This window comes from Maniola jurtina, chromosome W (assembly GCF_905333055.1).
Source record: "Maniola jurtina chromosome W, ilManJurt1.1, whole genome shotgun sequence".
In the NCBI taxonomy this organism is placed as follows: Eukaryota; Metazoa; Arthropoda; class Insecta; order Lepidoptera; family Nymphalidae; genus Maniola; species Maniola jurtina.
The window spans coordinates 703,589-727,039 of NC_060057.1; the positions used below are offsets into that span (position 1 = coordinate 703,589).

At 38.0% G+C, this 23,451-nt stretch overlaps 1 protein-coding gene across 1 annotated transcript in view; it reads left to right on the forward strand.

The window, feature by feature from the left end:
• LOC123879874 (protein AF-10-like) overlaps positions 1 to 23,451 on the forward strand; it is a 182,595-nt gene that overhangs the window by 18,306 nt on the left and 140,838 nt on the right. The window contains exons 7-8 of the mRNA XM_045927759.1: positions 14,715 to 14,858; positions 20,514 to 20,607. Of these exons, the coding sequence (XP_045783715.1) occupies positions 14,715 to 14,858; positions 20,514 to 20,607 (238 nt within the window). The remainder of the gene's footprint in view (positions 1 to 14,714; positions 14,859 to 20,513; positions 20,608 to 23,451) is intronic.

The following is a 23,451-nucleotide window of genomic DNA, read 5'->3' on the forward strand; positions in this document are numbered from 1 at the left end:
TAAAGACCCACTTTCGAAGTGGAAAACATCCTGTAGATAAAACATTCGCTGTCTTTTCGCATAACTTTAACAATTCATCTTTATCGTCCGACCCTGTTATCATATCATCAACATAGAAATCATGTGTAATAATTCGCTTTACATCCACATCATTGCATTCCATGGCCAACTGCCGTAAGCATCGAACGCTAAGAAAAGGTGCCGATGCCGTCCCGTACGTCACGTTGTTCAGCCTATAAATTTCCAATGGAGCCGCAGGATTAGAACGCCATAGGATAAGTTGAAGGTCACGCTGACTGACATCTATTAAGACCTGCCTGTACATTTTTTCTATATCGGCGCAAGCTATGTAGGCATTTTCACGAAACCGCAGTAAAATTGCAAATAAGTCACCTTGAATAGGTGGGCCAACCATTTGTAAGTCATTTAGGGATTTATCACTGGTGGATTTGGCGCTTGCATCGAAAACGACGCGTAATTTGGTTGTGGTACTATTTTCGTTAAACACACAGAAGTGTGGCATGAAGTAATGTGGAGTTGGAAAATCGTGTATACGATCCATGTGCCCCAGGCTAATATATTCGTCAATAAAAGCCTTGTATAGCTGCGCGCAATTCGTTGAACGAGAAAGTCGTTTTTCCAGAGCGACTAAACGCCTGTATGCTTGTGTATACGAGTCACCTAGTAAGGTGGGAGACTCGCTGAATGGTATTTTAACAATAAATCGTCCCTGAGGATCGCGCCTAGTATTTAGGACAAAGTCTTCTTCGCAAGCGCGCTCCACCTCAGACTGCACATGAAAGCCAGGGGAAACTTCTTCAAGCTCCCAGAATTTGCGTAACTGGGAGTCGATTGAATGTAATTGTGTGAAGTTACAAAAGATAGTATTAGAAATCTGTGGTCGTAAGGAAAAGGGGCATAAGTCAGATACGCGGCTACAGCTCGTTTCGCCAGTACGGACCAAAGAAAGAAATTAGTCGAGACACCGTTTCTTAAAATCAAGATACACTTTGAAATATACATTATATTGTGATTTAATTTATAGTTTTCTTTTGTAAATGAGCTCATATAATATATTATCCAATTTTTTTTAAATTTATTATTATATATTTTAAATTAATGTGACTTGTGCCTCTTTTCTAAACCCAACTTCGACTGCCAACCTTACGTCATACTAACTTAGGCCATTTTTTTAGTAAGTGGTTATTAATAAAAACGAACAAATTAAGATAATTTGTTTGTTATACTATTCATTTATTTGATAAAAATACTTATAATCTTAGATCACCGGATGTAGCTGGTTCAAATCTCAATAATTGAAAGTATTTGTGTTATGAACACAGATTTTTAGATGATTCTATGTTTATGTAAATGTGATTTTGATATTATATTATATTAAATATTATATTATATTAGATTTTGATTTATATTATATTTAATTTTTGTACGTTTGTAAATTATTTTTAAAAGTGATGTTAACAAGAATTGCTGCAAACTAAAGGTTAATCTTTCATTGCTGAAAGTTTCTTTGTTTCTTCAATTTTCTAGATTAGCAAAATCTGCTTTTATTTGATGACTGTCAAGTTTGTGTCTCTTTTTCATTGGCTCTACTAATTTAATTATCACATGTAGCGCGTCATAGGTATTACACGTGTCTAGAATTGGCTTTTGAATTTAAGACCAGTGTTCTTAAATATTTTGCCAAAGTGTAATCTGGAAACTGGATATGTCTTCTTTATACATTTCGTACCCACATAAATTGTTAAGTTCAAGCCTAATAGAAGACAGGTTTTGCCTGTGTGTCGTCGTGAATAATGAGATCTATAAGTTAGGTAAGTCATAAAGTAAGTAGCTTATGTGGTCAAGAATTAGTTATTCTTTTCTTCCGAAATTTTAGAAGGTGGAGTTGTAAGATCTAGTTTTGTCGTTACTTGTAATAATGCTGGATATTCCAAAGAAGGATTTTTAATAACTGTTCGCATAAATTTGTCTGTCTCACAAAATGTCTGTTTGAAAGATTCTTATTTCAACTAAGACTTCTAAACTCCAGACAATCTAATCCCGAAATACATGGTCAATGTAATTGACATATCTTCCAAAAAGAAATTTTGTCCACTGATCGTTAAACGGACCTACAATCTTTTTAGGACCATGTGAAATCAGTTGTGCTAAGTATAAAACTCTCTTATTGAAATCACTATGGTTTCAGTATACTTGAAATATCTGACTTTGTTGCTCAAAGGTAAATTTTATAAGCAGATTTCTTCCTGCAATCTGATTAATGTTTTACTCATAGATATGTATTTTACTTTACTTGCACTAACTATTCTTCCTTTTTGGTTTATATAATGTGTCCTTATTTTGTTTATGTTCGTTTAAGTTTTATAATGGATCTTATATTGTTGGTCTTCCTCTTTCTTTCGTTGTGAGTAAAATGAATCTAGAATAAGAAATATATTTCTGAATTTACCGGTAATATACAAATTATACAACAAAATTATAGGAGTAGGACGTAGGACCACGGACCCGTTTTAACAACAAAAAATACCAAATAAGTTCTAAACCGTTAACTAAGTAATAATAAATTATAAAACTTATTACCTACTTAGGAACTTCCGAAGTGGTACAAAAGAATCCATAACTGACTTAAATGAAACAATGGTGGTGGAATCTTGTGCAAAGGTCCAGGTGCCTAACAAACAGTGTTGTCCTATAATGGGATTGGTTACCTAACGGTTCGATAGTAGTCCAAAAAAACACCAAAACAATTAAACAGTGTAACTTCGGTCATTTATAATGAGCTTTTTTTGTTCTAAAAGGCAACGATTTGAGAACTAAGTAGACATGATGCCATATTCCAAACCAAAAATTTTGCGAAACCTTGTTACAAGTAGGCATCATTTAAGTTGTGCCCCTATTCTTTGTTAAGAAGTGGTTAAGACAAACGATAATCGACTTGTGCCCAATTTTTGTTTGGTTTTTATTCTGGAATAAACAAAGTTTTCGTAAAATATGCCTTTTTCCCTTGAAGCTTGAAATAATATATTTCATTTGTGAGTTTTTGTAATTTTAGTGAAAAATGCGACTTGTGCCCCTTTTCCTTCCGACCACAGAAATAACCGGTAAGTTATTTATCGGTCCTGAAATGACCCAACCTAATTTTGTATTTTGTAAGAAGGGGCCACTCGCAAGGGGAATTTTCCCTTCGCTTAACAGGTCCCAAAAGTGATCAGCACCTATTAAGATGTCTATGTCAAAACCGTCCAGGTATGAGGGATCAGCTAGCGTTATGTGATGCGGAATTTTAATTAGGTTGAAATTAATAGGTATAGATGGCGCCGGTGGTGTTATTTGCGGTAACACCAAACATTGTACATGGGTAGAATAATCGTCATTTAATGATCGAATGTTAATTTTGCACGATTGAAAACATTGTGTGACGGAATTTCCTATTCCTTGTATTTTTCGTGTGGACTGTATTAATGGCGTATTAATTTGGTCGCAGATTGCCTTTCGTATAAAGCAACACTGACTCCCGCTATCAAGCATGACGCGGCATATAATAGTTTTTCCCGAATCATCTGTTACTCTGACTAGTGTGAACAATTAAACTGTCAGATTACTAAATCAACACGTATATTCAAAACCACTGTTACTCAATCGGAGTCTGAACAAGAAGTGAATCGTATTCTCCCACGCGGCCCACGCCGCGTGTCGCTTTTCCCCTCCATCTTTTTCCGAAGATGGAAGGGGCCGCCTACGTCACGACCACAGACATAGCAACCAACGCCGTACTTGAAACGTGGGGTTGCCAACACGGCCATGCTGCATGGTGCCTGCCCCAGGCACCCCACGAGTCGGGATGAAATCAACTTATATTTTTTTTTAATTTCAATATGTAGGTATATGTATTCTTAATAATGATTAATTTATTGGCAATCAACGACGTAGCAATACAAAATATTTATTATCTAGTATTATTCAACATATACAAGGCAACCTTGCCAACACGGTTTCGATTTGTAAGTTTAAAGAAATTCCTAATCCAAATGCCAATCACCAATATTAATCCATGGTTTCATATTTTCAGCTGCAGCTGTGCCATTATATGTTTTCGAACTTCTTTGACTACCTCTCAGATCCACCACTTCATATCTATCATTTTCTAAGATTTTCTTTACTTGGAATGGGCCTTTGAAAGATGGCAGCAATTTTCTGCTTTGACCGTCGTTACCCTGACTTTGTATCTTAATCAATACTAACTCTCCTTCTTTGTACTGTTTAGCTTTTACACGACTTCTATCGAATCTCCTTTTTTGATATTCTGCACTAGCTTTAACATTATTATCAACTCTTTCGCCCAACTTAGACACGTCAACTAACTCTTCATCGTTCAACTCTGGAGCTAAACTATCACTATCCATCCGTAGTCTATAACCAAACATAACTTCACTAGGGATAGCTTGAGTAGTTTTATGTATCGTGCTATTTAAACCTTGTTGTAATATCTTTATACAATGATCCCATCTGTCATCAGTAGTATCAGCACCCATAGTTTTTAAAGATTCCAGAATAGTTTTATTAAACCTTTCAACCTGTCCGTTGGCGCGGGGAACACCCGTTGCCACCGTATGCAGTCTGATATTTCTGTTCATACAATATTGAGTAAATTTACTCGAAGTAAAACAAGAAGCCGCATCAGTGATTATCCGTCTAGCGTTACCGAACGTTTTTGATATATTTTCTAGCTCTCTAATTACACCAGCTGTATTAGTCTTACGAACCGCCGATAAAAATACGAACTTTGTAAACGCGTCTACCACTACTAATAAATATTTGTTTTTATTTTTAGTAGTTACGAAAGGACCAAGATGGTCTAGATGCAAGGTATGAAACGGTTGCGCGTATTTAGGTAAGGGGTGTAGTTTTCCCTCCTTTGACCCCCCTTTGTTTTTGTGATAAATACAGTTCAAACAATTTTTAATATACTTTTTTACTATTTTACGCAACTGTGGAAACCAATACAGTGAACGTATACGCTCAACCGTTTTATCTAACGAGAAATGGCCTACATCATCATGGTTAATCTTTATAATCTGCCAGATGCAGTTCTTTGGAACAACCCAACGACGGCCATGGCTCGTTCGTCTATATACCTTTGCACCCAATACTTCGTACTTACTGAAAATCTCTTTATTATCTTCGGCCTGTCCTGATTCTATTATCTCCCTAATTTTCAATAATTCCGGGTCCTGTACTTGTACCGTAAGTAACCAATCTCCTTCCGTGATTGACATAATAATCTCAGTTTCAGATTTTTCCCCAGACGGCACCGGGTTGCGACTGAGGGCGTCAACATGTTGCATTCGACTACCCTCCCTATGTACTATTTCAAATGAAAATTCCTGAGTTGACAATACCCACCTAGCTATCCGGGGAACGATGTCTTTTTTAGTCAACGCATATCTGACCGCACTACAATCCGTAATAATTTTGAAGCGGGTACCTAACAAGTATAAACGAAATTTTTGAAGAGAACAAACTACAGCCAATAGTTCTAATTCGAAAGAATGATATTTCTTTTCATCGTTTGTAGTCTGTCTACTATAATAATGTACAACCCTCTCGCCATCGTTCCCCACTTGCGTTAAAATACCAGCTAAACCCTCTCTACTCGCGTCTGTGTATAAAATAGTTTCTTTGTTTGGATCGAAAATAGCCAAAATACTTTCAGAGGTCAATTTATCTCTCAAAATACAAAACGCTTGATTCTGTACGTCTCCCCATTCCCAAACAGCATCCTTCTTCAACAGTTTTGTAAGGGGAGCTGACAAGATTGCACAATTCCGTATAAATTTCCGAAAGTAACTAATAAGCCCCAAAAACTGTCGAAGTTGGTGAACTGTTTTCGGCACTGGGAAACTTCTTACTGCTTCCAGTTTGTTTTCGTTTGGCATAACGCACCCCGATTTAATTTTATATCCTAGGAATTCAATTTCGTGCTTAAAGAAATGACACTTTTTAAGATTTAATGTAAGACCATTTTTCTTAAATATTTGCAAAACTTCCTCAAGTAATCTCATATTCTCCTCTACAGTTTCCGAAACCAAATATACATCATCTAGATACACAATCACTTTTCCAAATCTTAAACTACCAAGTGTTTTATTCATCATTTGTTGAAAGCATGATGGTGCGTTTGCCAATCCAAATGGAAGCCGCAAGAATTCATAATGCCCGTCTTCGGTAATGAAAGCAGTTTTCTCTACCGAATCCTTGTGTACAGCGATCTGATAATATCCGCTTTTTAAATCCAAACTAGTAAATATTTTATGACCCTGTAACCTATCCACTAAATCTTCGATTCGCGGCATGGGGTATTTGTCTTTAATCGTAATTTTATTTAATGCCCTATAATCAATGCAGAGCCTTTTTTCTCCATTTTTCTTATTCACCAAAAGGACTGGACTGGCGTATGGAGAGTTACTCTCGCGCACGATATTGTTATCGAGTAACTCATTAACCATATCGCGAATCGTCTGCCTATCGGAATGCGAGGTTCTGAAGGGTCTGCATTGGACTGGCTGTGAACTAGCTACTTTAATTTCCATTTCATGATTAGTAACCTTACCCAAGTCCTTTATGCTGCTAGCTATGCAGTCGCTATATCGGTTGAGTAAAGCCACCAATTCAGGTCGAAGTACATTTACGTCTACTTCGGAAGCTAAAATACGATTACAGTACTCTTTTAAATCACTCGCGTATTGAAATTTAAGTAAATCACCTACTCGAGAATAGACTAGATCAGGTCGCTCTGTTACATTCCGTCCAATTAACATATTACACCCAACCAAATCGTCTATAACGTAAAAATCAATATCGCTTAGCGTAATTGAATCGAAAGAAATATTAACACAAATTTTCTTGGTTACATTTTTGCAACTTTGCTTGGAAAACCCTTGTAATACCACAGGGGAAGGTAGTTCGATAATTTTCAACGATAATTCCCTTACTAATGATTCGGATATGAGAGAACAGCTACTTCCGGTATCAATAAATGCCTCATGGCAGGTATCACCAATAGACACATTTTTAACAAACTTGTTTTTCGTGTCTGAAGAGACAAATTTTGTCTCCTGTTTCTCCGGCTTGGCAACCGTATTCCCTAAATTCTTTTTATGAAAACAAAATGACTCTAGGTGACCCTTTTTCAGACAAAAATTACACTTATTTGATTCACACTGTTGCTTTTTATGATTACCCCCACAGATATAACATTTCATTACCCTACGAGTTTGGGTTAGGTTATGATTAATACTCTGACTAATATTTGAAGAACTGGCCTGATTTGGCACGTTTAAATTAACTTGTGGGCATTGGCTAGCTGACGGTGTACCCTGATTACTTTCAGTTTTAAGTTGTCCATCTCGAGAACTACCCACATGTTTAACATTTTTCTTATAAATACGGCCATGTAAATGGCTAGCTAAGTCGTCACATGTTTTAAAATTACTAGATTCTAACGACGCATAATCACTGATGTTACCGACTATAATTGAAACAATGTCTTGTTCGGAGAAGTTTAAACACAAACGGTCAATTTTACATTTTTGTTCAAAGTAAAATTCGTACAAAGATTGATTATCAACCGGTTTTTTATCAATAATTTCTTTTAAAAGTTCAAACATATTTCTTCGAATTTGAAAACTAACTGATAATTTTATTTTCCAATCACTCCATTTCCATAAGGGCCACTTATCGTCTGTACGCAATAATGAATCGTACCAGACTTTAGCCGACCCTTTCAACTTATTTAGAGCTTGGTAACGAATGGTCTCATCAGACCATGCAAAAGTTTGAGCGTAAGATTGAATAATGTTAAGCCATGCATTTATATCATCTTTCAACGGATCAAAGTCAGGTATAATGTTGTTCAAAGTACTCACAGTCTCGGTATCTTTCCGAGATACCTTATTGCGTTTCCTTTGTGGTGACGGTGTTCTGGCACTTGACGAACTTGAAGAACTCGACGTGGCACGAGCACGTTTACGTTTTGAACGTTTTCTCCCCATAGCGCAAGTCACTACACACTTCTGATGTGAACAATTAAACTGTCAGATTACTAAATCAACACGTATATTCAAAACCACTGTTACTCAATCGGAGTCTGAACAAGAAGTGAATCGTATTCTCCCACGCGGCCCACGCCGCGTGTCGCTTTTCCCCTCCATCTTTTTCCGAAGATGGAAGGGGCCGCCTACGTCACGACCACAGACATAGCAACCAACGCCGTACTTGAAACGTGGGGTTGCCAACACTAGCGCGGTCGATAACAATACAGGTTGTGTGAGTGACGCCTGCGCGCATTTGACGTCTGTCCCACTAATAACCTGTGACGAGTAGGTCTGAACCGATGTGCATTGAGGGGAGTCACTGATGCATTCATTCTGCGCTGGTGCTAGTGGTAGTGCCACTTGACCTTCAGTTGCGCTGCGTTCGCGATGGATAATTGTGTTATGTTTTAGGTTGCACTTCCGGCAAGGCCCGAACCTGCAAACGTCCGGTCCGTGCCCGGCACGGAGGCAATTCACGCATAATTTATTTTTCTTAATAAAATTAATTTTATTGTCTATGGTGGAGTCCAAAAAGGTCTGGCATGAATATAGGTTGTGAATGTCTTTACAGTAAGGGCATGATCTCTTAAACTGTTTGTCCAAATTAGAAGTGGACACATTGCAGCGTACCTTGTTACCCGAAGTATCCCTATTGCCTGGACTATTATTTGAATTTTTTGTAAATTTATTAAAAATCTTGATTATTTTTACTATGTGACACGTGTAGTGTTTCCAACATGTCAGCCCTTGCCTTTAAAAACTCCAACAAATGAGTCACCTGTACTAGCACTTTGCCATCCTTCTGTTGTTCGCCTAATCCTAACTCACTCCTATGTTTTTCCCACGCTCGCTCCGTTGAGTCATCTAGTTTTGACACAACCATGTAAATTATAAGTGTGTCCCAATGTTCTGTGGGCTCGCCTAGTAACTTCAGGGATCTTAGGTTCTTTAACACAACATCAATTAGTTTGCGCAACAATACAGGCGACTCCTTCGATATTTGTTGAATAGTGAACAACGCTTTAACATGATTATGTATCAGAAGCCTACTATTATTATATCTATTCATAAGTAATTCCCAGGCAACAAAATAATTATCTGGAGTAAATTCAATTGAATTAATAACTAGTGCGGCAGGGCCCTTAAGTGCAGACTTAAGATAGTGAAATTTTTGAATAATACTTATAGTATTTGACACATGAACGAGAGGCACATAAGTATTCTTAAACTCGAGCCACTGTTCGTACGAACCATCAAAGGAAGGTAGGTTGATAGTCGGCAGCTTTACCGCCTGATACGCATCATGATTGTCCCTACACTCATTTCTCACAGTAGATGGCACGGACTCAGTGCCTAAGATGCACTCGGCTTGAGCTATGATAGCATAATATTTGTTTTCAAAGCATTCCCTCTCTTCGAGCTGCTCATCATCCTCTGAGTCTGGAAGGAGTCCATCTAACTTCATTTGAACTTGATTGAATTCAGACAACAAGTTAGATGCACCTTGTATTCTTAAATTTAATTCTGCCCGCTTACTGCGGTCTAAAACCTGATTTTCAAAGGAACTTACATATGCAGATAATTTAGTTAATCTGCCCTTTAAAACCCCCCTTTGTTTGATTAACTCTTTTATTAATTGCGCAGATGGGTCTAACAATGGAGATTTAGGCAAAGTAAGATCAGTTTTGGACATTTTGTAGTTTGTAAAAGAGAAGTAAAGTCACAGCAAAGTACTTACATGTAAATGTTGTAGCGCGTAGATAAATAGCGTTAGATTGTTGAACACTGTGTTAACACAGGAATTAGGAATATAGGATAAGGATTTAGATGGGATGTCTTGGCTGGCACGTCTCACCGAGTCGCTTTGCGGTGATGCGAAGTCGCGCCACAAGTCTTGTCCCCGCTGGTTATTTGGTTCGAAGCTGACCAATAATTTGTTTGATTGTTGGTGGTATTCGATGTTTGTAGACTTCACTAGTAAAACTGTTTGCGAATACGTATAATAACGTTTATTTTAACAATAATTGCTACATTGATGCAAAACTAACAAATCCTTTTTCCAATATAAAAAGTAAAGTGACAAACGTCAGACGTGACATTTGTCATTCGCCACAGACTATTTCAGTTTTTATAAGGCCATAAGCACAATAAGTTTTTAACGTCTGGTGCACACGAACACAAAGTCTTGCAGACAAAAATAGATGAACTGAAATTAGAAAATTTGCTTCTTAAGCTAAGAAAATTAAGCTAGCAGAGTTTGAAAAACAGCTCGGATTTGCTTCCATTGCAAAATTAGACTTATTTACTTTTCTCCCAAAAAAAAAACTGAAGACTGACCTGATTTAACGAAACCAACCCATTCACAGCTGGTATCTGCAGAACCAATCATAATATAGGAATATACAGGAACCCAATAGCGACAACGTCACGTCCAGGCTTGAAATTTTTTACAGATCAACCTTTGAATGTGAGGGTACTTCTGATATTCTTCAAACTGGAAAATGCAAACCAAAAAATAAAATATAATTAGTATGATACGTTCGATAATGTCATAAAACATGTTTTAAAAACTTTTTTTGCTTCGCCAGACGAAGAAAATGATATTTTGTAATGATTCTATTTTCAGGATCTTATTCTACAGGAATCTTATGTTTAAGTACGTCATTTCTGTAGAACATGTTTGTTGATTTTTTTTAATAGTATTTAACTAAATTTCACTTCCTGAAATTGACATATTAAGACTGTTGACACCAAAAACAATTAAGCCTGGTTATTTTTTTTTGCATTATTACATAAATTTGTAATTTTATGAAAATTCCTGTCACTCATGGCGAAATTTATGTCACTCCTGTCGATATGAAAAAACCAAAATATGCGATTATTTCAAAATATTATTGTTATTGATCTCTGTTTCAATTTTTTAGATGATTATTACATTAAAACTTATCATAATAACCCAACAAAAAGTTAATATTGTTAAATAAAATTTTATTTTTTTATTTTTATCACTCGGTAGAATTACCAATCTATGTTTCCGAGCATGAGGGTAATTCACCAAATAATCCCTATGTACATATTGTATTTCAGGCTATAATGGTGGTTTTCATTCATTTATATCATTGCCATTGCCATCTATCTATTTATCACTATAAGAGTCCTCGCAGACTACATGATCGGCAGGGAGTTCAGTTGGATCGGGCTACAAATGCGCGGATTGACGATGGCTGCGACAATTTGCTTGCGCAATTGGCGCAGCCATTGCATCGACACCAATCGAAGTACAACTACCACTTTTATAAGTGACACCGATGTACCTGCGCAGAAATCTTATTTATGAATGGCGTGAAAATATCTCAGCCAATAGCACGCGTCCGTCCGATATTGGTTGTTGCCTTCGCGCCATGCTTTGTACGCGCGAATTATGAGCGAGATAGCACGAGTCTCCGTTGTTCTTGTGTTTAAAATCTTAAGGTCAAGCAATAAGGTCTGTATTTGATTGGTGTACATCCGGTTTTATTCGAGTTTAGGTTGCGCTTTTCTGCGCAAACGAATTTTGCCAACGCGACTTATAAAAGTGGTAGTACTTGTACCAAGCAAACTAAAAAATCGGCTCACATACATCGCTTCATATTCTACAACAGATAGCCGATAGTTAGCCGTCATTTAAACTTCCGGATTCAAAATAAAAGATTTTGATCAGAAGCGTAGTTAGACCGTTTTATTCGCCAGCTCTTCACATATATTTTCCATTATAAATCGGCACATCGACCAAAATGTGTATTAAATTATGCACCTGAAGGTTAGACCTTCAAAACTATCAGCCTATCAAAAGTCTGTAGTCTGCAGACTCCCTTATAGATACACCTATCCATATATTTGCAATTTTTATTTCTTTCACGTCATCATCATCGGAACAAAATATGACCATACTAAGTAAACTGGAAGTCGATTATACACGAAACACTAAAGGCTAGCAGTTGTGACTAACATTGGGTGTATGTCATTTACTGAAGAGTCGATTCACATTGCCCGTACAAACTGAGCAGCTAAGGTCTGCGACCATATTTCTTGCCACACATAACCTAAATAATATGTACTTTCAAAGCCTCAGTAACATAACCTATATACGTATAATTATACCCTAAATACTTTCAGAGCCTCAATAAACCAACGGTTAAGGAGTGGACTGAAATCCGAAAAGTCGGCAGTTCAAACCCCTCTCGTTCCACTATTGTCGTACCCACTCCTGTCACAAGCTTTCGCTTAGTTGGAGGGGAAAGGGGAATAATAATCATGATTAACATGGCTAATATTCTTTTTAAAAAAGCAAGTCTTCTATGCAAGCGTTTCAACCTCATCATTGCTTTTTTAAGTATGATTGTCGTTAAAGGCAAGCCTATAACGGAATAAAAATTATTATAAGCTTGTTAAGTCAAGATATACATAGTTTGCTACATGACTTAGTTCTTTTCATCTAAACTCAAGTTTACTAGTGGTTTTGAGCAAAGATTTATACACTAACCAGCTAATGCCCGCGATTTCGCCCGCGTGGATATAGGTTTATAAAAATCCCGTGGTAACTCTTTGATTTTTCGCGATAAAAAGTAGCCTAAATCACTCTCCAGGTCTTTAACCTATGCCAAAAATCAGGTAGACCCGTTGCTCGGTTGCGACCCGATCGAAGGACAAAACGACAAAAAAAACATACTTTCGTATTGATAAAATGGGTTTGGAGGAGATACTTTAGATGTTTTCGACCAATTTTATGTCGACTAATTACATATGTCATATAATTTCTTATCAGTTATCACTTCAAACATTTTAAATGTTAAACTATAAATGGGACTTCGTCTGTGGTGGCGTTTGCTGGCGCGCGTGTTGTGCCTTTTTGGAGTGTTTTTTTGTTAGATGTGGCTGGTTTTTGTGTTCTACTGGTGTTTATTGCTGGCGGAACTGACTGGGAAGCGCCGTCGAAAGGGGCGCCGCGTGTATGTCGGCGGACGGGCGGGCGCCGGCACAGACGAAGTCCATACTTATACATATAGTTTCCCTAACTTGTAAATAACTACAAACTTGACATTGGCTAATCAGTGTAAAGCCAGACGAGATAGAAAAAAAAACTATAAATGTTTGGTTCTTTATTGAGACTAGAATGTAGTACAATAGGTTGGTTATAATGTCTTATCTGGATAAAATGTGAATCGACCCTTCAAACAAGCCATCCTTTGTCCCCATCCTATGTATCGACGCAGCTCAATTTTACATTATGGGTGTAATTTAATATATATGTATAAAGTTAACTTTAGTAGGTAATGTCGCTTTGAAGACAGATCAATTTTACTGTGAGTGGTAACTTGGATTATATAGGGTGTAACCAGAATGCTAGAAAAACGATGACAAGTGATAGTACTGATGATTACTGATCAGATACCACAGAAAACCGCGAAAAAAATAAATTAAAAAAATCCTGCTTTTATTAAAGTTCAGAATATATTGCAAATACAACATCTGACTGACGCTAGAGGTCAACGAACGTTGCGTAAGTAAGCCACTCGGAGTCAATGACGGGTCGTAGGTGGAGCATTGACTCAAATTTTGCACGATATACATTGCGGGTTTGAAAAATACTAACTCACTATACTATAACTACAAATTAAGACATTTATTTATTAAGGTCATTGGCATTGGGTTGTGTTTAGGTAGTGTAATACTATAGCTAAGTTTTTGCTAGAGTTCTGGTTACAGCCTGTATATCCTGCGTCTAATTCTATAAAATATGGTTTTCTAAAATAGTGGCGTGCAAGAGGCAATTAACCGGCCAAGTTTTTTTTTGCGGGAGAGTTCTATAGGGTTTGTATCTAGCGCTCTTCAGATTATCTTGCTCTTCAAAGTATATTAGTTATATTTTTTATTTTGCTCGCTCCAATAATTTTCTTTCTAATTTTACACAAAAGAGCCAGAATTTTTGTTTAGCAGTTTGGGAGAGACACAACTGTGTATTTCGGAAACTAGTTTGGCGTTGATTTATCTATAACCGGAAACAGTGTATTTCTATCTGACTAATTTTATGATATATTGATTTCAAATAAACTGAAATTCGTTCATTCTTTATTTATTTGTATGGACTGCACGCCACTAGTGTAGATCGTTTTAGGATTTGTACACACCACGGGAAATTTGATTTTGGTCATCTTGTACGTTCGGAATCTTATGCTTGCCTATATTGGTGGCAGGAAACAAATTGTTTAAGGCTTGCCCCCTTAGCTGGAGTTGAGAATGGAGTGTTTTCTATTCAACCATGTGTCAGCGCATGCGATGACATGATAAGTCTAAGATGGACGCGCAATAATCTGTACCGGGGCGGTTTAATAGATCTCTTGCTTATACTGAAGTCCTTGATCGGTTCCGGAACCGGTTTTACATGTTGGAACTGATAAATTTAATTTCTGGCTATCTTTTTTGATAATGCTCTGGAGTTTGTAAGAATATAAAATGAAATGAAAAGGCCATATTATGGGTGTCGGTTCCGAAACCTTACAAAGAGGGCAGCGCGCACCGTTGCGTCAGCGAAGTCGTCAAAAGCAATTCGTCATTGTGCAGAAGAAGGGCGGTAACGTGAAGACTATCCCGCCGTACAAGCCAGTGTCGCACGACAGCCAGTCGAGTGACTCGAGCGAGCGGGAGGGCGAGGCGTCCCCGGCCGCCGGCGGCGTGACTCCTACTCACACGGGTAAAGCTAAAGGGGTACGTCACACGGGCCTCAGTACACGGACACAGTGGGAGCGGCGCGGGCGGCGGAAACCGCATGCGGCTGTCATGACATACTAGTCCCTTTTGCCTGACATTGTGACAGCGGAGCGGGTGTGCGGAACGAGCGGGCGGGAACACGTTTTGCGCTTCCCGCTCGCATCGTGCGGTTGAATTTTTTCGATAGAAGATTTTAAGTGCCGCCACTATTTGGCACGGCCGCCATTGGGGAACTCTTGTGATCCAAATCATTCCAATCGACAAGTGGTTAATTTTGGAAGAAATAAAAGAATTGTGTGGAGTTTCCAATGGTATTTTTTGAACAACCTTGATGTGGTGTATATAGTTTAGGTTAACAAAGACAATAGCATGTGTCAGATGGACATCAAGTGTAAAGTGACTTTGACAGACGACAGTGACAAGTGAAGAGACTGTGATTTGGCACGAGAGCAGCAAACATGTTACCACGTGAGTTCTAGGTTATAATAGTGGCGACGAGAATCTAAAAACATCTCAGTGATTAGTGCGTGAAAATAATAAATTAGGCCGGGATTACACGGAAAAACGGGTGCTAACAATGTCCGAAATAAGATTTCAGGAATTTAACATAAAGAACGACGAGTGGGAGTCGTACATCGAAAGGTTTGGTTTTTTTGTCGAGGCAAAAGGTGTGACGGATATTTCAAAACAGAAAGCAATATTTTTCGCATCATGCGGCGCAGATTTGTTCGGTTTGGTGAAATCATTAATTTTCCCGAAAAATATTAATCAGATTACTTTAGGGGAAGTAATCAATGTACTGAACAATCATTTTAGCCCACGACCAAATGAAATAGTGGAATCATTTAAATTTCACATGAGAAAACAGGACAAAAACGAGCATATGCCGGAATACATCGCAGCACTAAGAAAGATGTCGAAGTACTGTAATTTTGTAGATTTAGAGAGAACTTTGAGAGATAGATTGGTATGTGGGGTGTACGATACAAAATTACAGGAAAGCCTATTAAAAAAAACAGGTTTAACCTATGAATTGGCAGTCGAGATGGCATTACAGGCTGAGAAACGCGAAAAAGACCTAAAGGTCATCAATGTAAGTGAGGTAAAGGACTCAGAGCCGGTGGCAGGGACTAGTAAAATTAACAGTGAAGATGAAGCGATGGACGTGAGCACGGTGAAAGAGAAGAAGTCTTTCTGCTTCCGTTGTGGGGGGAATCACTTGTACAAGAAGTGCAGTTTTGCTGCGACAAAGTGCTTTAAATGTTTTCGGGTAGGCCACATTGCCCGAATGTGCTCGAAGAATAGAAAAGAGCAAGGGGAAGTTAAAGAAATAGATGAATTTATGAACGGCATGCACAGTGTAAGTGGAGCAGAGCGAGTGCCGCCTGTATTGGTCGAAGTCAAGTTGAACGGGAAGATAATACAGTTTGAAGTGGACTCAGGGTGCTCATACACCATTGTATGTGAAGACCAGGCCCGGGGCATATGGAATGGGGCATTGCCGCAGTTGACACCAACAAACCTAAATCTACATACGTGGACTTATAAGCCAGTACAGTTGCTGGGTAGTGTGGAAGTGCACATAGAATATGGAAAATTCAAGGGGCACTTGACATTGCTAATTGCAAGAGGACGGGGACAAAACCTGCTAGGAAGAAACTGGTTCAAGTGTTTAGGGATAACAATTGGGGGTATTAATTGTATGGAAGTCGACAGCCTAGCTAAGACCTTGGAGAAGTATGAAGAAGTGTTTAAGGAAGGATTAGGTGAATATACAGGACCAGAGGTAGAAATTACTTGTAAAGAAAATGTACAGCCAAGATTTATGAGAAGCCGCCCCATACCCTTTGCTATACGGGATAGAGTGTGTAGGGAGATAGACAGATTGGTAGAGACAGGCGTAATTGAACCAATACCGTTTTCAAATTGGGCTACACCAATTGTTCCAGTACAAAAAAAAGATGGAAGCATTAGGTTATGTGGTGATTACCGGTTGACAGTCAATGCAGCGACTGAAACGGATACATATCCCCAACCAACAATTAATGAATCATTGTCAGAGTTAGCAGGTGGTACAATATTTTCAAAACTTGACCTGAAAGAAGCATATACCCAAGTAAAAGTTACAAATAATACAGCAAAAATGCTAACCATAAATACTCCAAAAGGCTTATATAAAGTGAAAAGATTACCATACGGATTAAAAGCATGCCCGGGGATATTTCAAAGGCTAATGGCCAATACATTAGCGAGCATAAAGGGGGTGACAGTACTCCTAGATGATATATTATTAGCAGGGAAAAATGAGGAAGAACACATTCAGATTTTAGATAAAGTGCTGCAGTGCCTCAAAGATGTAGGATTGAGATTGAATAAAAAAAAATGTGAAATAGCGACAGACAGGGTGGAATTTCTGGGATATGTGGTAGACAGGCTGGGCATCCACCCAAGTGCAAAAAAAATAAGCATGATAAGTAATTCCAGAGCACCTCAAAATGTGAAAGAGTTACAAGCGTTTCTCGGGCTGTTGAATTTCTATGAGAGATTTATAAAAAACAAAGCAACATTATTGGAACCGCTGCACAGATTGCTAGATAAGGATGCAAAATGGAAATGGACAAAGAAGGAAATGGATGCTTTTAATAAGGCTAAGTCTGTGTTGTCCAGTGAAGACACATTAATACATTTTGATAATACCAAGCCGGTAGTGTTAACATGTGATGCCTCCGAATATGGAGTAGGGGCGGTATTGGCTCACAGGATGGAGGATGGAAGCGAAAAGCCGATTGCTCTGGGATCACGAACACTAACTAAGGCGGAGAGAAATTACAGTCAATTAGATAAGGAAGCGGCGGCCATTATGTTTGGATTAGAAAAATTTAATCAATATTTATATGGTAGACAGGTATTGATATATACAGACCATAAACCGTTACTAGGAATATTTAGCCCTAATAAGGCGATACCAAAAGTTTTATCACCTAGAATGATGCGATGGGCATTAAAATTGAATTCATATGATTATGAGTTGCAGTATAAATGTGGATCTAGCATAGTGGGGGCCGATGCACTGAGCAGATGGCCAATGGAGACTAGTGAGGAAAAAGCTCAGAAAATATCACCAGAAGTGTTGTTATTGGCCGAAAAACCTAGTGCTATAGAATATTCAGCTAAAGATATTGCAGACCAGACAGCAAGTGATGAAGTGATGGCAAAAGTTAAGTATTGGATCTTGCACGGTTGGCCAGATAGAGTTGAGGATGAAAGATTAAAAATATATTGGGTAAAAAGGAAAGAATTATCAATTAGCAATGATTGTATCATATGGGGAAGTAGAGTGGTTATACCGCCCCCTATACGTCAGCATATGTTACAGGGTCTACATGAGACACATGATGGTGTGGTGGTGTCGAAATCGATTGCTAGAAGTTATTTTTGGTGGCCGGGGCTAGACCATGAAATTGAGAGTTTAGTGGCAAACTGCGAGAGTTGTCAGGTGCATCGGAACATGCCTCAAAGTACTGCACATTCATGGATTACCCCTGCCAGCCCATGGCAACGATTGCACATCGACTTTGCAGGCCCTGTGGACAGCAGAATATTTTTAATAGTGGTGGATGCTCACTCAAAATGGCCTGAAGCTAAGGTTGTTAGAACGACATCAACTGAATGTGCAATTAGAGCACTGAGAGAAATATTTGCAGAACAAGGGCTGCCCGAGGTGTTGGTATCGGATAATGGGACGGCTTTTACATCTGCAGAGTTCAAGAAGTTTATGCAGAGCAATGGCATAAGGCATATCTTAACCCCTCCATATAGCCCATCATCAAATGGTCAAGCAGAGAGGACTGTACAATCAATCAAAAATAAACTCAAGATTATGTCAGGTGGCAACCTAGAAGTTAAGTTGCCTAGGTTATTATTTGGCTTGAGGACAGCGCCAAGTACGGTTACAGGAAAGACACCAGCGGAAGCGTTAAATAGAAGACGATTTCGAACAAGGTTTGACATAATACATCCATTCTCAAGGAAACCAGTGGCAGATAATCAAATAGAAAGCAACAAAGAAGTCCCTGTAAGAACTTTTAAAATAAATGATAAAGTATGGCTACGGTCTTACTCACGAGGGCGAAAGTGGGTAAAAGGTGACATCTATAGGCTGAAAGGACCGGCAAGGTTTTTAATCAGAATAGAGAATGGCCCAGTGGTGACCAGGCACATCAACCAGATACGAAGGCGAGATGCAGACAGTGAGCTGAGCCCAGAGGAGATGCGGGACAGGTTAGGGATACCCCAGGAAGCAGTGGTTACGTGGAAGGGGGGAATAATGAAACATTAGTTAATGCAATAATAATAATAAAAAGACTAAAGGGGAAGGTATGTGGTGTATATAGTTTAGGTTAACAAAGACAATAGCATGTGTCAGATGGACATCAAGTGTAAAGTGACTTTGACAGACGACAGTGACAAGTGAAGAGACTGTGATTTGGCACGAGAGCAGCAAACATGTTACCACGTGAGTTCTAGGTTATAATACTTGATTATAATAAAATTCTTCTTTTTTGTAATCCATCTATATGATGACTGGTTTAGGAAATTTAGACGTACAACGCGCGTTAACGCTGAGAGGCCCATGAAGTACTGTGTTCGCGAGTAGAAATCTGCGTTTTCCGCCCAATCCGCACCCACCCGCCACCCGCTCCCGCTACCCGCGCCGCTCCCACTATGCGCGTATACTTACGACACTGAGCCTTAGCACACGGCGACTGTTCACGCGCTGTACCACTAACATGAGTTTGCACATCTCGAAATCTTTCATAGTTTTCCTGAAGTAAAAAAAAAGTTCTTCATTTTGACATCCGAATCAAATGGACCAAAACTCTGTGTTTTAAAAGTGTGTACAGAAGCACTAATACTATAATAGACGTGTTGCTATTGAACTATAAACCAAAAGCTAAAATGTTATAAAACAGAAGTAAACATTTGCCAAAAATCGAAAATTAAGTAATACATATAATTTGTTTTTAATTTAATTACACCATTTTACTTTGATGTTATAGTTTTCAAAATCTATCATCGTTGATGAGATGTGCGTACTCGTGCTAAGAGTATTGTTTAAGTTCATAGATCCAGTTTGCCGCGCTTATGTCGCGCGTTCATGAAACTTGTGTGCCTGAAAAAGTCGTCATGTGTAAAGACACTTATAATATAATATATAGAATCGTGACGTGAAAATAGACTCAATAATACTAGTATTTTGGTGTAGGGATTCATTGATATTTATGTCCTGATTTATATTACTAATAAATAGCGTTAGGATTTTGTTTGATTAATATTTTTTAGGGTTAGGAAATGTCGTGTCGCCGGCTTAGTTTCAAATTGTCACACATAAGTGAAATATTGTGATTCATATTGAAAAAGAAATAAGCCGCCGACAAACATGCGTATTTAGTAAGTTCGATATAATCTTCTTTCCGTTGAATTGTTGCTGCCGAAATATCTTTATGAAATTACTTACTTAAGTTTATAAATATTAAAAATATTCACAAATTGCAATGATATATTGATATTATGATTGTAATAATATTTAAAAATTGTTTTTATTTTATGTTTATTTTGTGTATGAAATAGTAATTTTAAGTTGTATTTCAGCCCAGTAGAAAGGCCTCGCATACCGGAGGGGCGGCATCGGGCAAAAATACCCCGAATTCGGCGAAGACTCCAAATAATACAACTCAGCCTATGGGTATGTTACACATTTTATAAAAGTTTTTTTTTTAAATTAAATTGTCTTAGGGCAGATATTTCAATCGCCACATAATATAGTAAGTTATGTATGTATATATTTGCACCACCAAACACAAATGATAGATTACAAAAAAGAAAACTTACGTTTTCAACTAAGAAAATGTTATGATAAGTTATGTTAGCCATTTAATGCTAAAATTTAAAAAATGCGATAATCACTTCAAAAAAATAAAGTGCATTAAAAATTTTGGAATCAAATTATTTATTTATATAAAGTTTCTATTGCCACTTTGTTGTTTTAAATGTACTCAGTGTAAATATCAAGGTGAATAAGTACAACTTCCAACCATTAAAGCTGACATACGCATTTGTATTAATGTAATATAAATTATACTATATATAGCTCGATTACCACTGACTGACTCACTCATTGACATAATTGTTCTCCTAGAAAGAGAAGGAAAATGATATAGTGATGTAGGGGAGATGTGTTCGGATTCGGGAACCCTCTGGGGAAAAATTATGACTTTTCGGAAAAACAAGATGGCGGCCGACGTGATTTTTGCAGCTCCGTTGTTTTCCAACCGATTTCGTTGAATTTTGCAATCTTTGAAGAAAATAGTAAACGATTAATGGGAAATGTCGAAAAAATTGAAAAAACAAGATGGCGGCCGAACCGTAGCGTTTTCAAAATTTTGATTTTTCGACCCTGAACCGCGGCGCCAAAGATCCGAAACGGGAAATCGATAATAATTATTTTTTTCTGGTTTCGTCTATGATTATCCTGAATTTTGACGGAATGGGAGTGGTTTTTAAAAATTCAAGATGGCGGCTGTCGTGGCGGCCATTATGTTAGAGGTACGAAAAAACGCAATTTTAAAAGTTAAATATCTCAAAGTTGGCAACATCAGAGCGATTCGGCTTCTATGAAGCGATTGTACGTATAGGCTCGAGGTATAGATTGGAGGAAAGAAATTACCCCATTTTTTGGGGAAATTTCAAGATTTTCGGGAAATTGAATAAAAACGAAATACGGACTTTTCGCAAAATCCGAGTATGACCGATTATGTGTTTTGATCATACAAATGACATTTGGGAATTTTTTGTCGCCGGAGACTGGCAACACTGGAATTTATCAAAGAAAAAATGATTTTCGACGTGGTCTTTTTTTAGGGGCGATAGTTTCGCGTGGGTGTGAGCGAGAGGAGAGATTGAAACGTCATCGGGAGCGGTATATCCTGCAGTTATTGGAAAAGTTGTACAACGATGTAATTTATTTCTGCAAAACGAGTTGGCGGCCATTTTGTATTTTTTTTAATTTTTCGAAATTTTGATCACGTTTTTGAGGCAGTTGGCAACATTTTGGAAAGTCAGTATGTATGAATCGATTGTGTATCTCGGCTGGCAGTATGAAGATATGCAACCGGTGTTGCCACTTTTGGGGAGATTTTCGAGATTTTCAACTAGAAAACTCCTGTAAAATTTTGTATGAAAAATTTTTTTTTCACTGATGGTGTCGTATAGAAAACAAAAACTTAGTAAGCCAAAATTATGGAGAGAGCTGATGATTGAGGGTTTCGGAGACGGGTGAAGGGTCCGCTCAAGGTATTGAAGATAGGTGGGGGGTGCTCGACCAAATGTCATTCATGACATCATCCAATTGCCAAAAAGCTGAAAAAAAATTCAAAATGGCGAAGAAAAGATGGCCGCCATACAAATTTCGCCGGCGTCCAGCTCGGAGGGTATAAAAGATGGAGGTGTGGTTTCTTGGAAAAAGAGGATCAGGATCCAAAGGTCTACTCGATGAATAGAAAAAAAATTCAAAATGGCGGAATTTATTTTCCCATACATTTTGTATGGCGAATATTGAATGTCTCATTCTCCTAGAAAGAGACGGAAAACGATACGATAATGTAGGGGAGATATGTTTTGAAGCGCGATATGAGTAGGGAAAAATTATGACATTTCAGAAAAACAAGATGGCGGCCTATATGATTTTTGCAACTCTTTTGTTTTCCAACCGATTTCGTTGAAACTCGCAATCTTTGAAGAATGTAGTAAACGATTAATAGAAAAAGTGGAAAATTTTGGAAAAACAAGATGGCCGCCGTACAAATTTCGTCGGTGTCTATCTCGGAGGCTATAAAAGATGGAAGAGTGGTTTCTTGGCAAAAGATGATCAGGGTCCGAAGGTCTACTCGGTGGAACAAACTCTGCATGCTCGCGGACCACTTTAGTGGTCCGCGCACCCACGCACCCTACTTTATTACCCTCAACTACCCCGTTTTTACAAAAAATGATATGGATGTCGTTTTCAGAGTTTTCCAGGGTGCTGATTTTGATAAAGACATTTATTTTGAAATCCAAGATGGCGGACATGCCTTTTTTAAGAAAAAAATCGATATGGGTGTCGTTTTATGGTGTTTTCGCGGTGAATTTTGCATCTTAATAACTCGATTCGGTTTAATACAATAAAGCTAAACATTACCACGTCACGCGAGCTGCTTTAGCAGCTCGCGCACCGAGCAAAACACTAGTTATACTATATATAGCTCGATTACCACTCACTGACTGACTCATTGACATAATTGTTCTCCTAGAAAGAGACGGAAAATGATATAATGATGTAAGGGAGATGTGGTCGGATTCGGGAGTCCTCTGGGGAAAAATTATGACATTTCGGAAAAACAAGATGGCGGCCGAGGTGATTTTTGCAGCTCCGTTCTTTTCCAACCGATTTTTTTGAATTTTGCAAACTTTGTAGAAAGTAGTAAACGGTTACCAGAAAATGTAGAAAAAATTGGAAAAACAAAATGGCGGCCGAGATGGAGCGTTTTCAAAA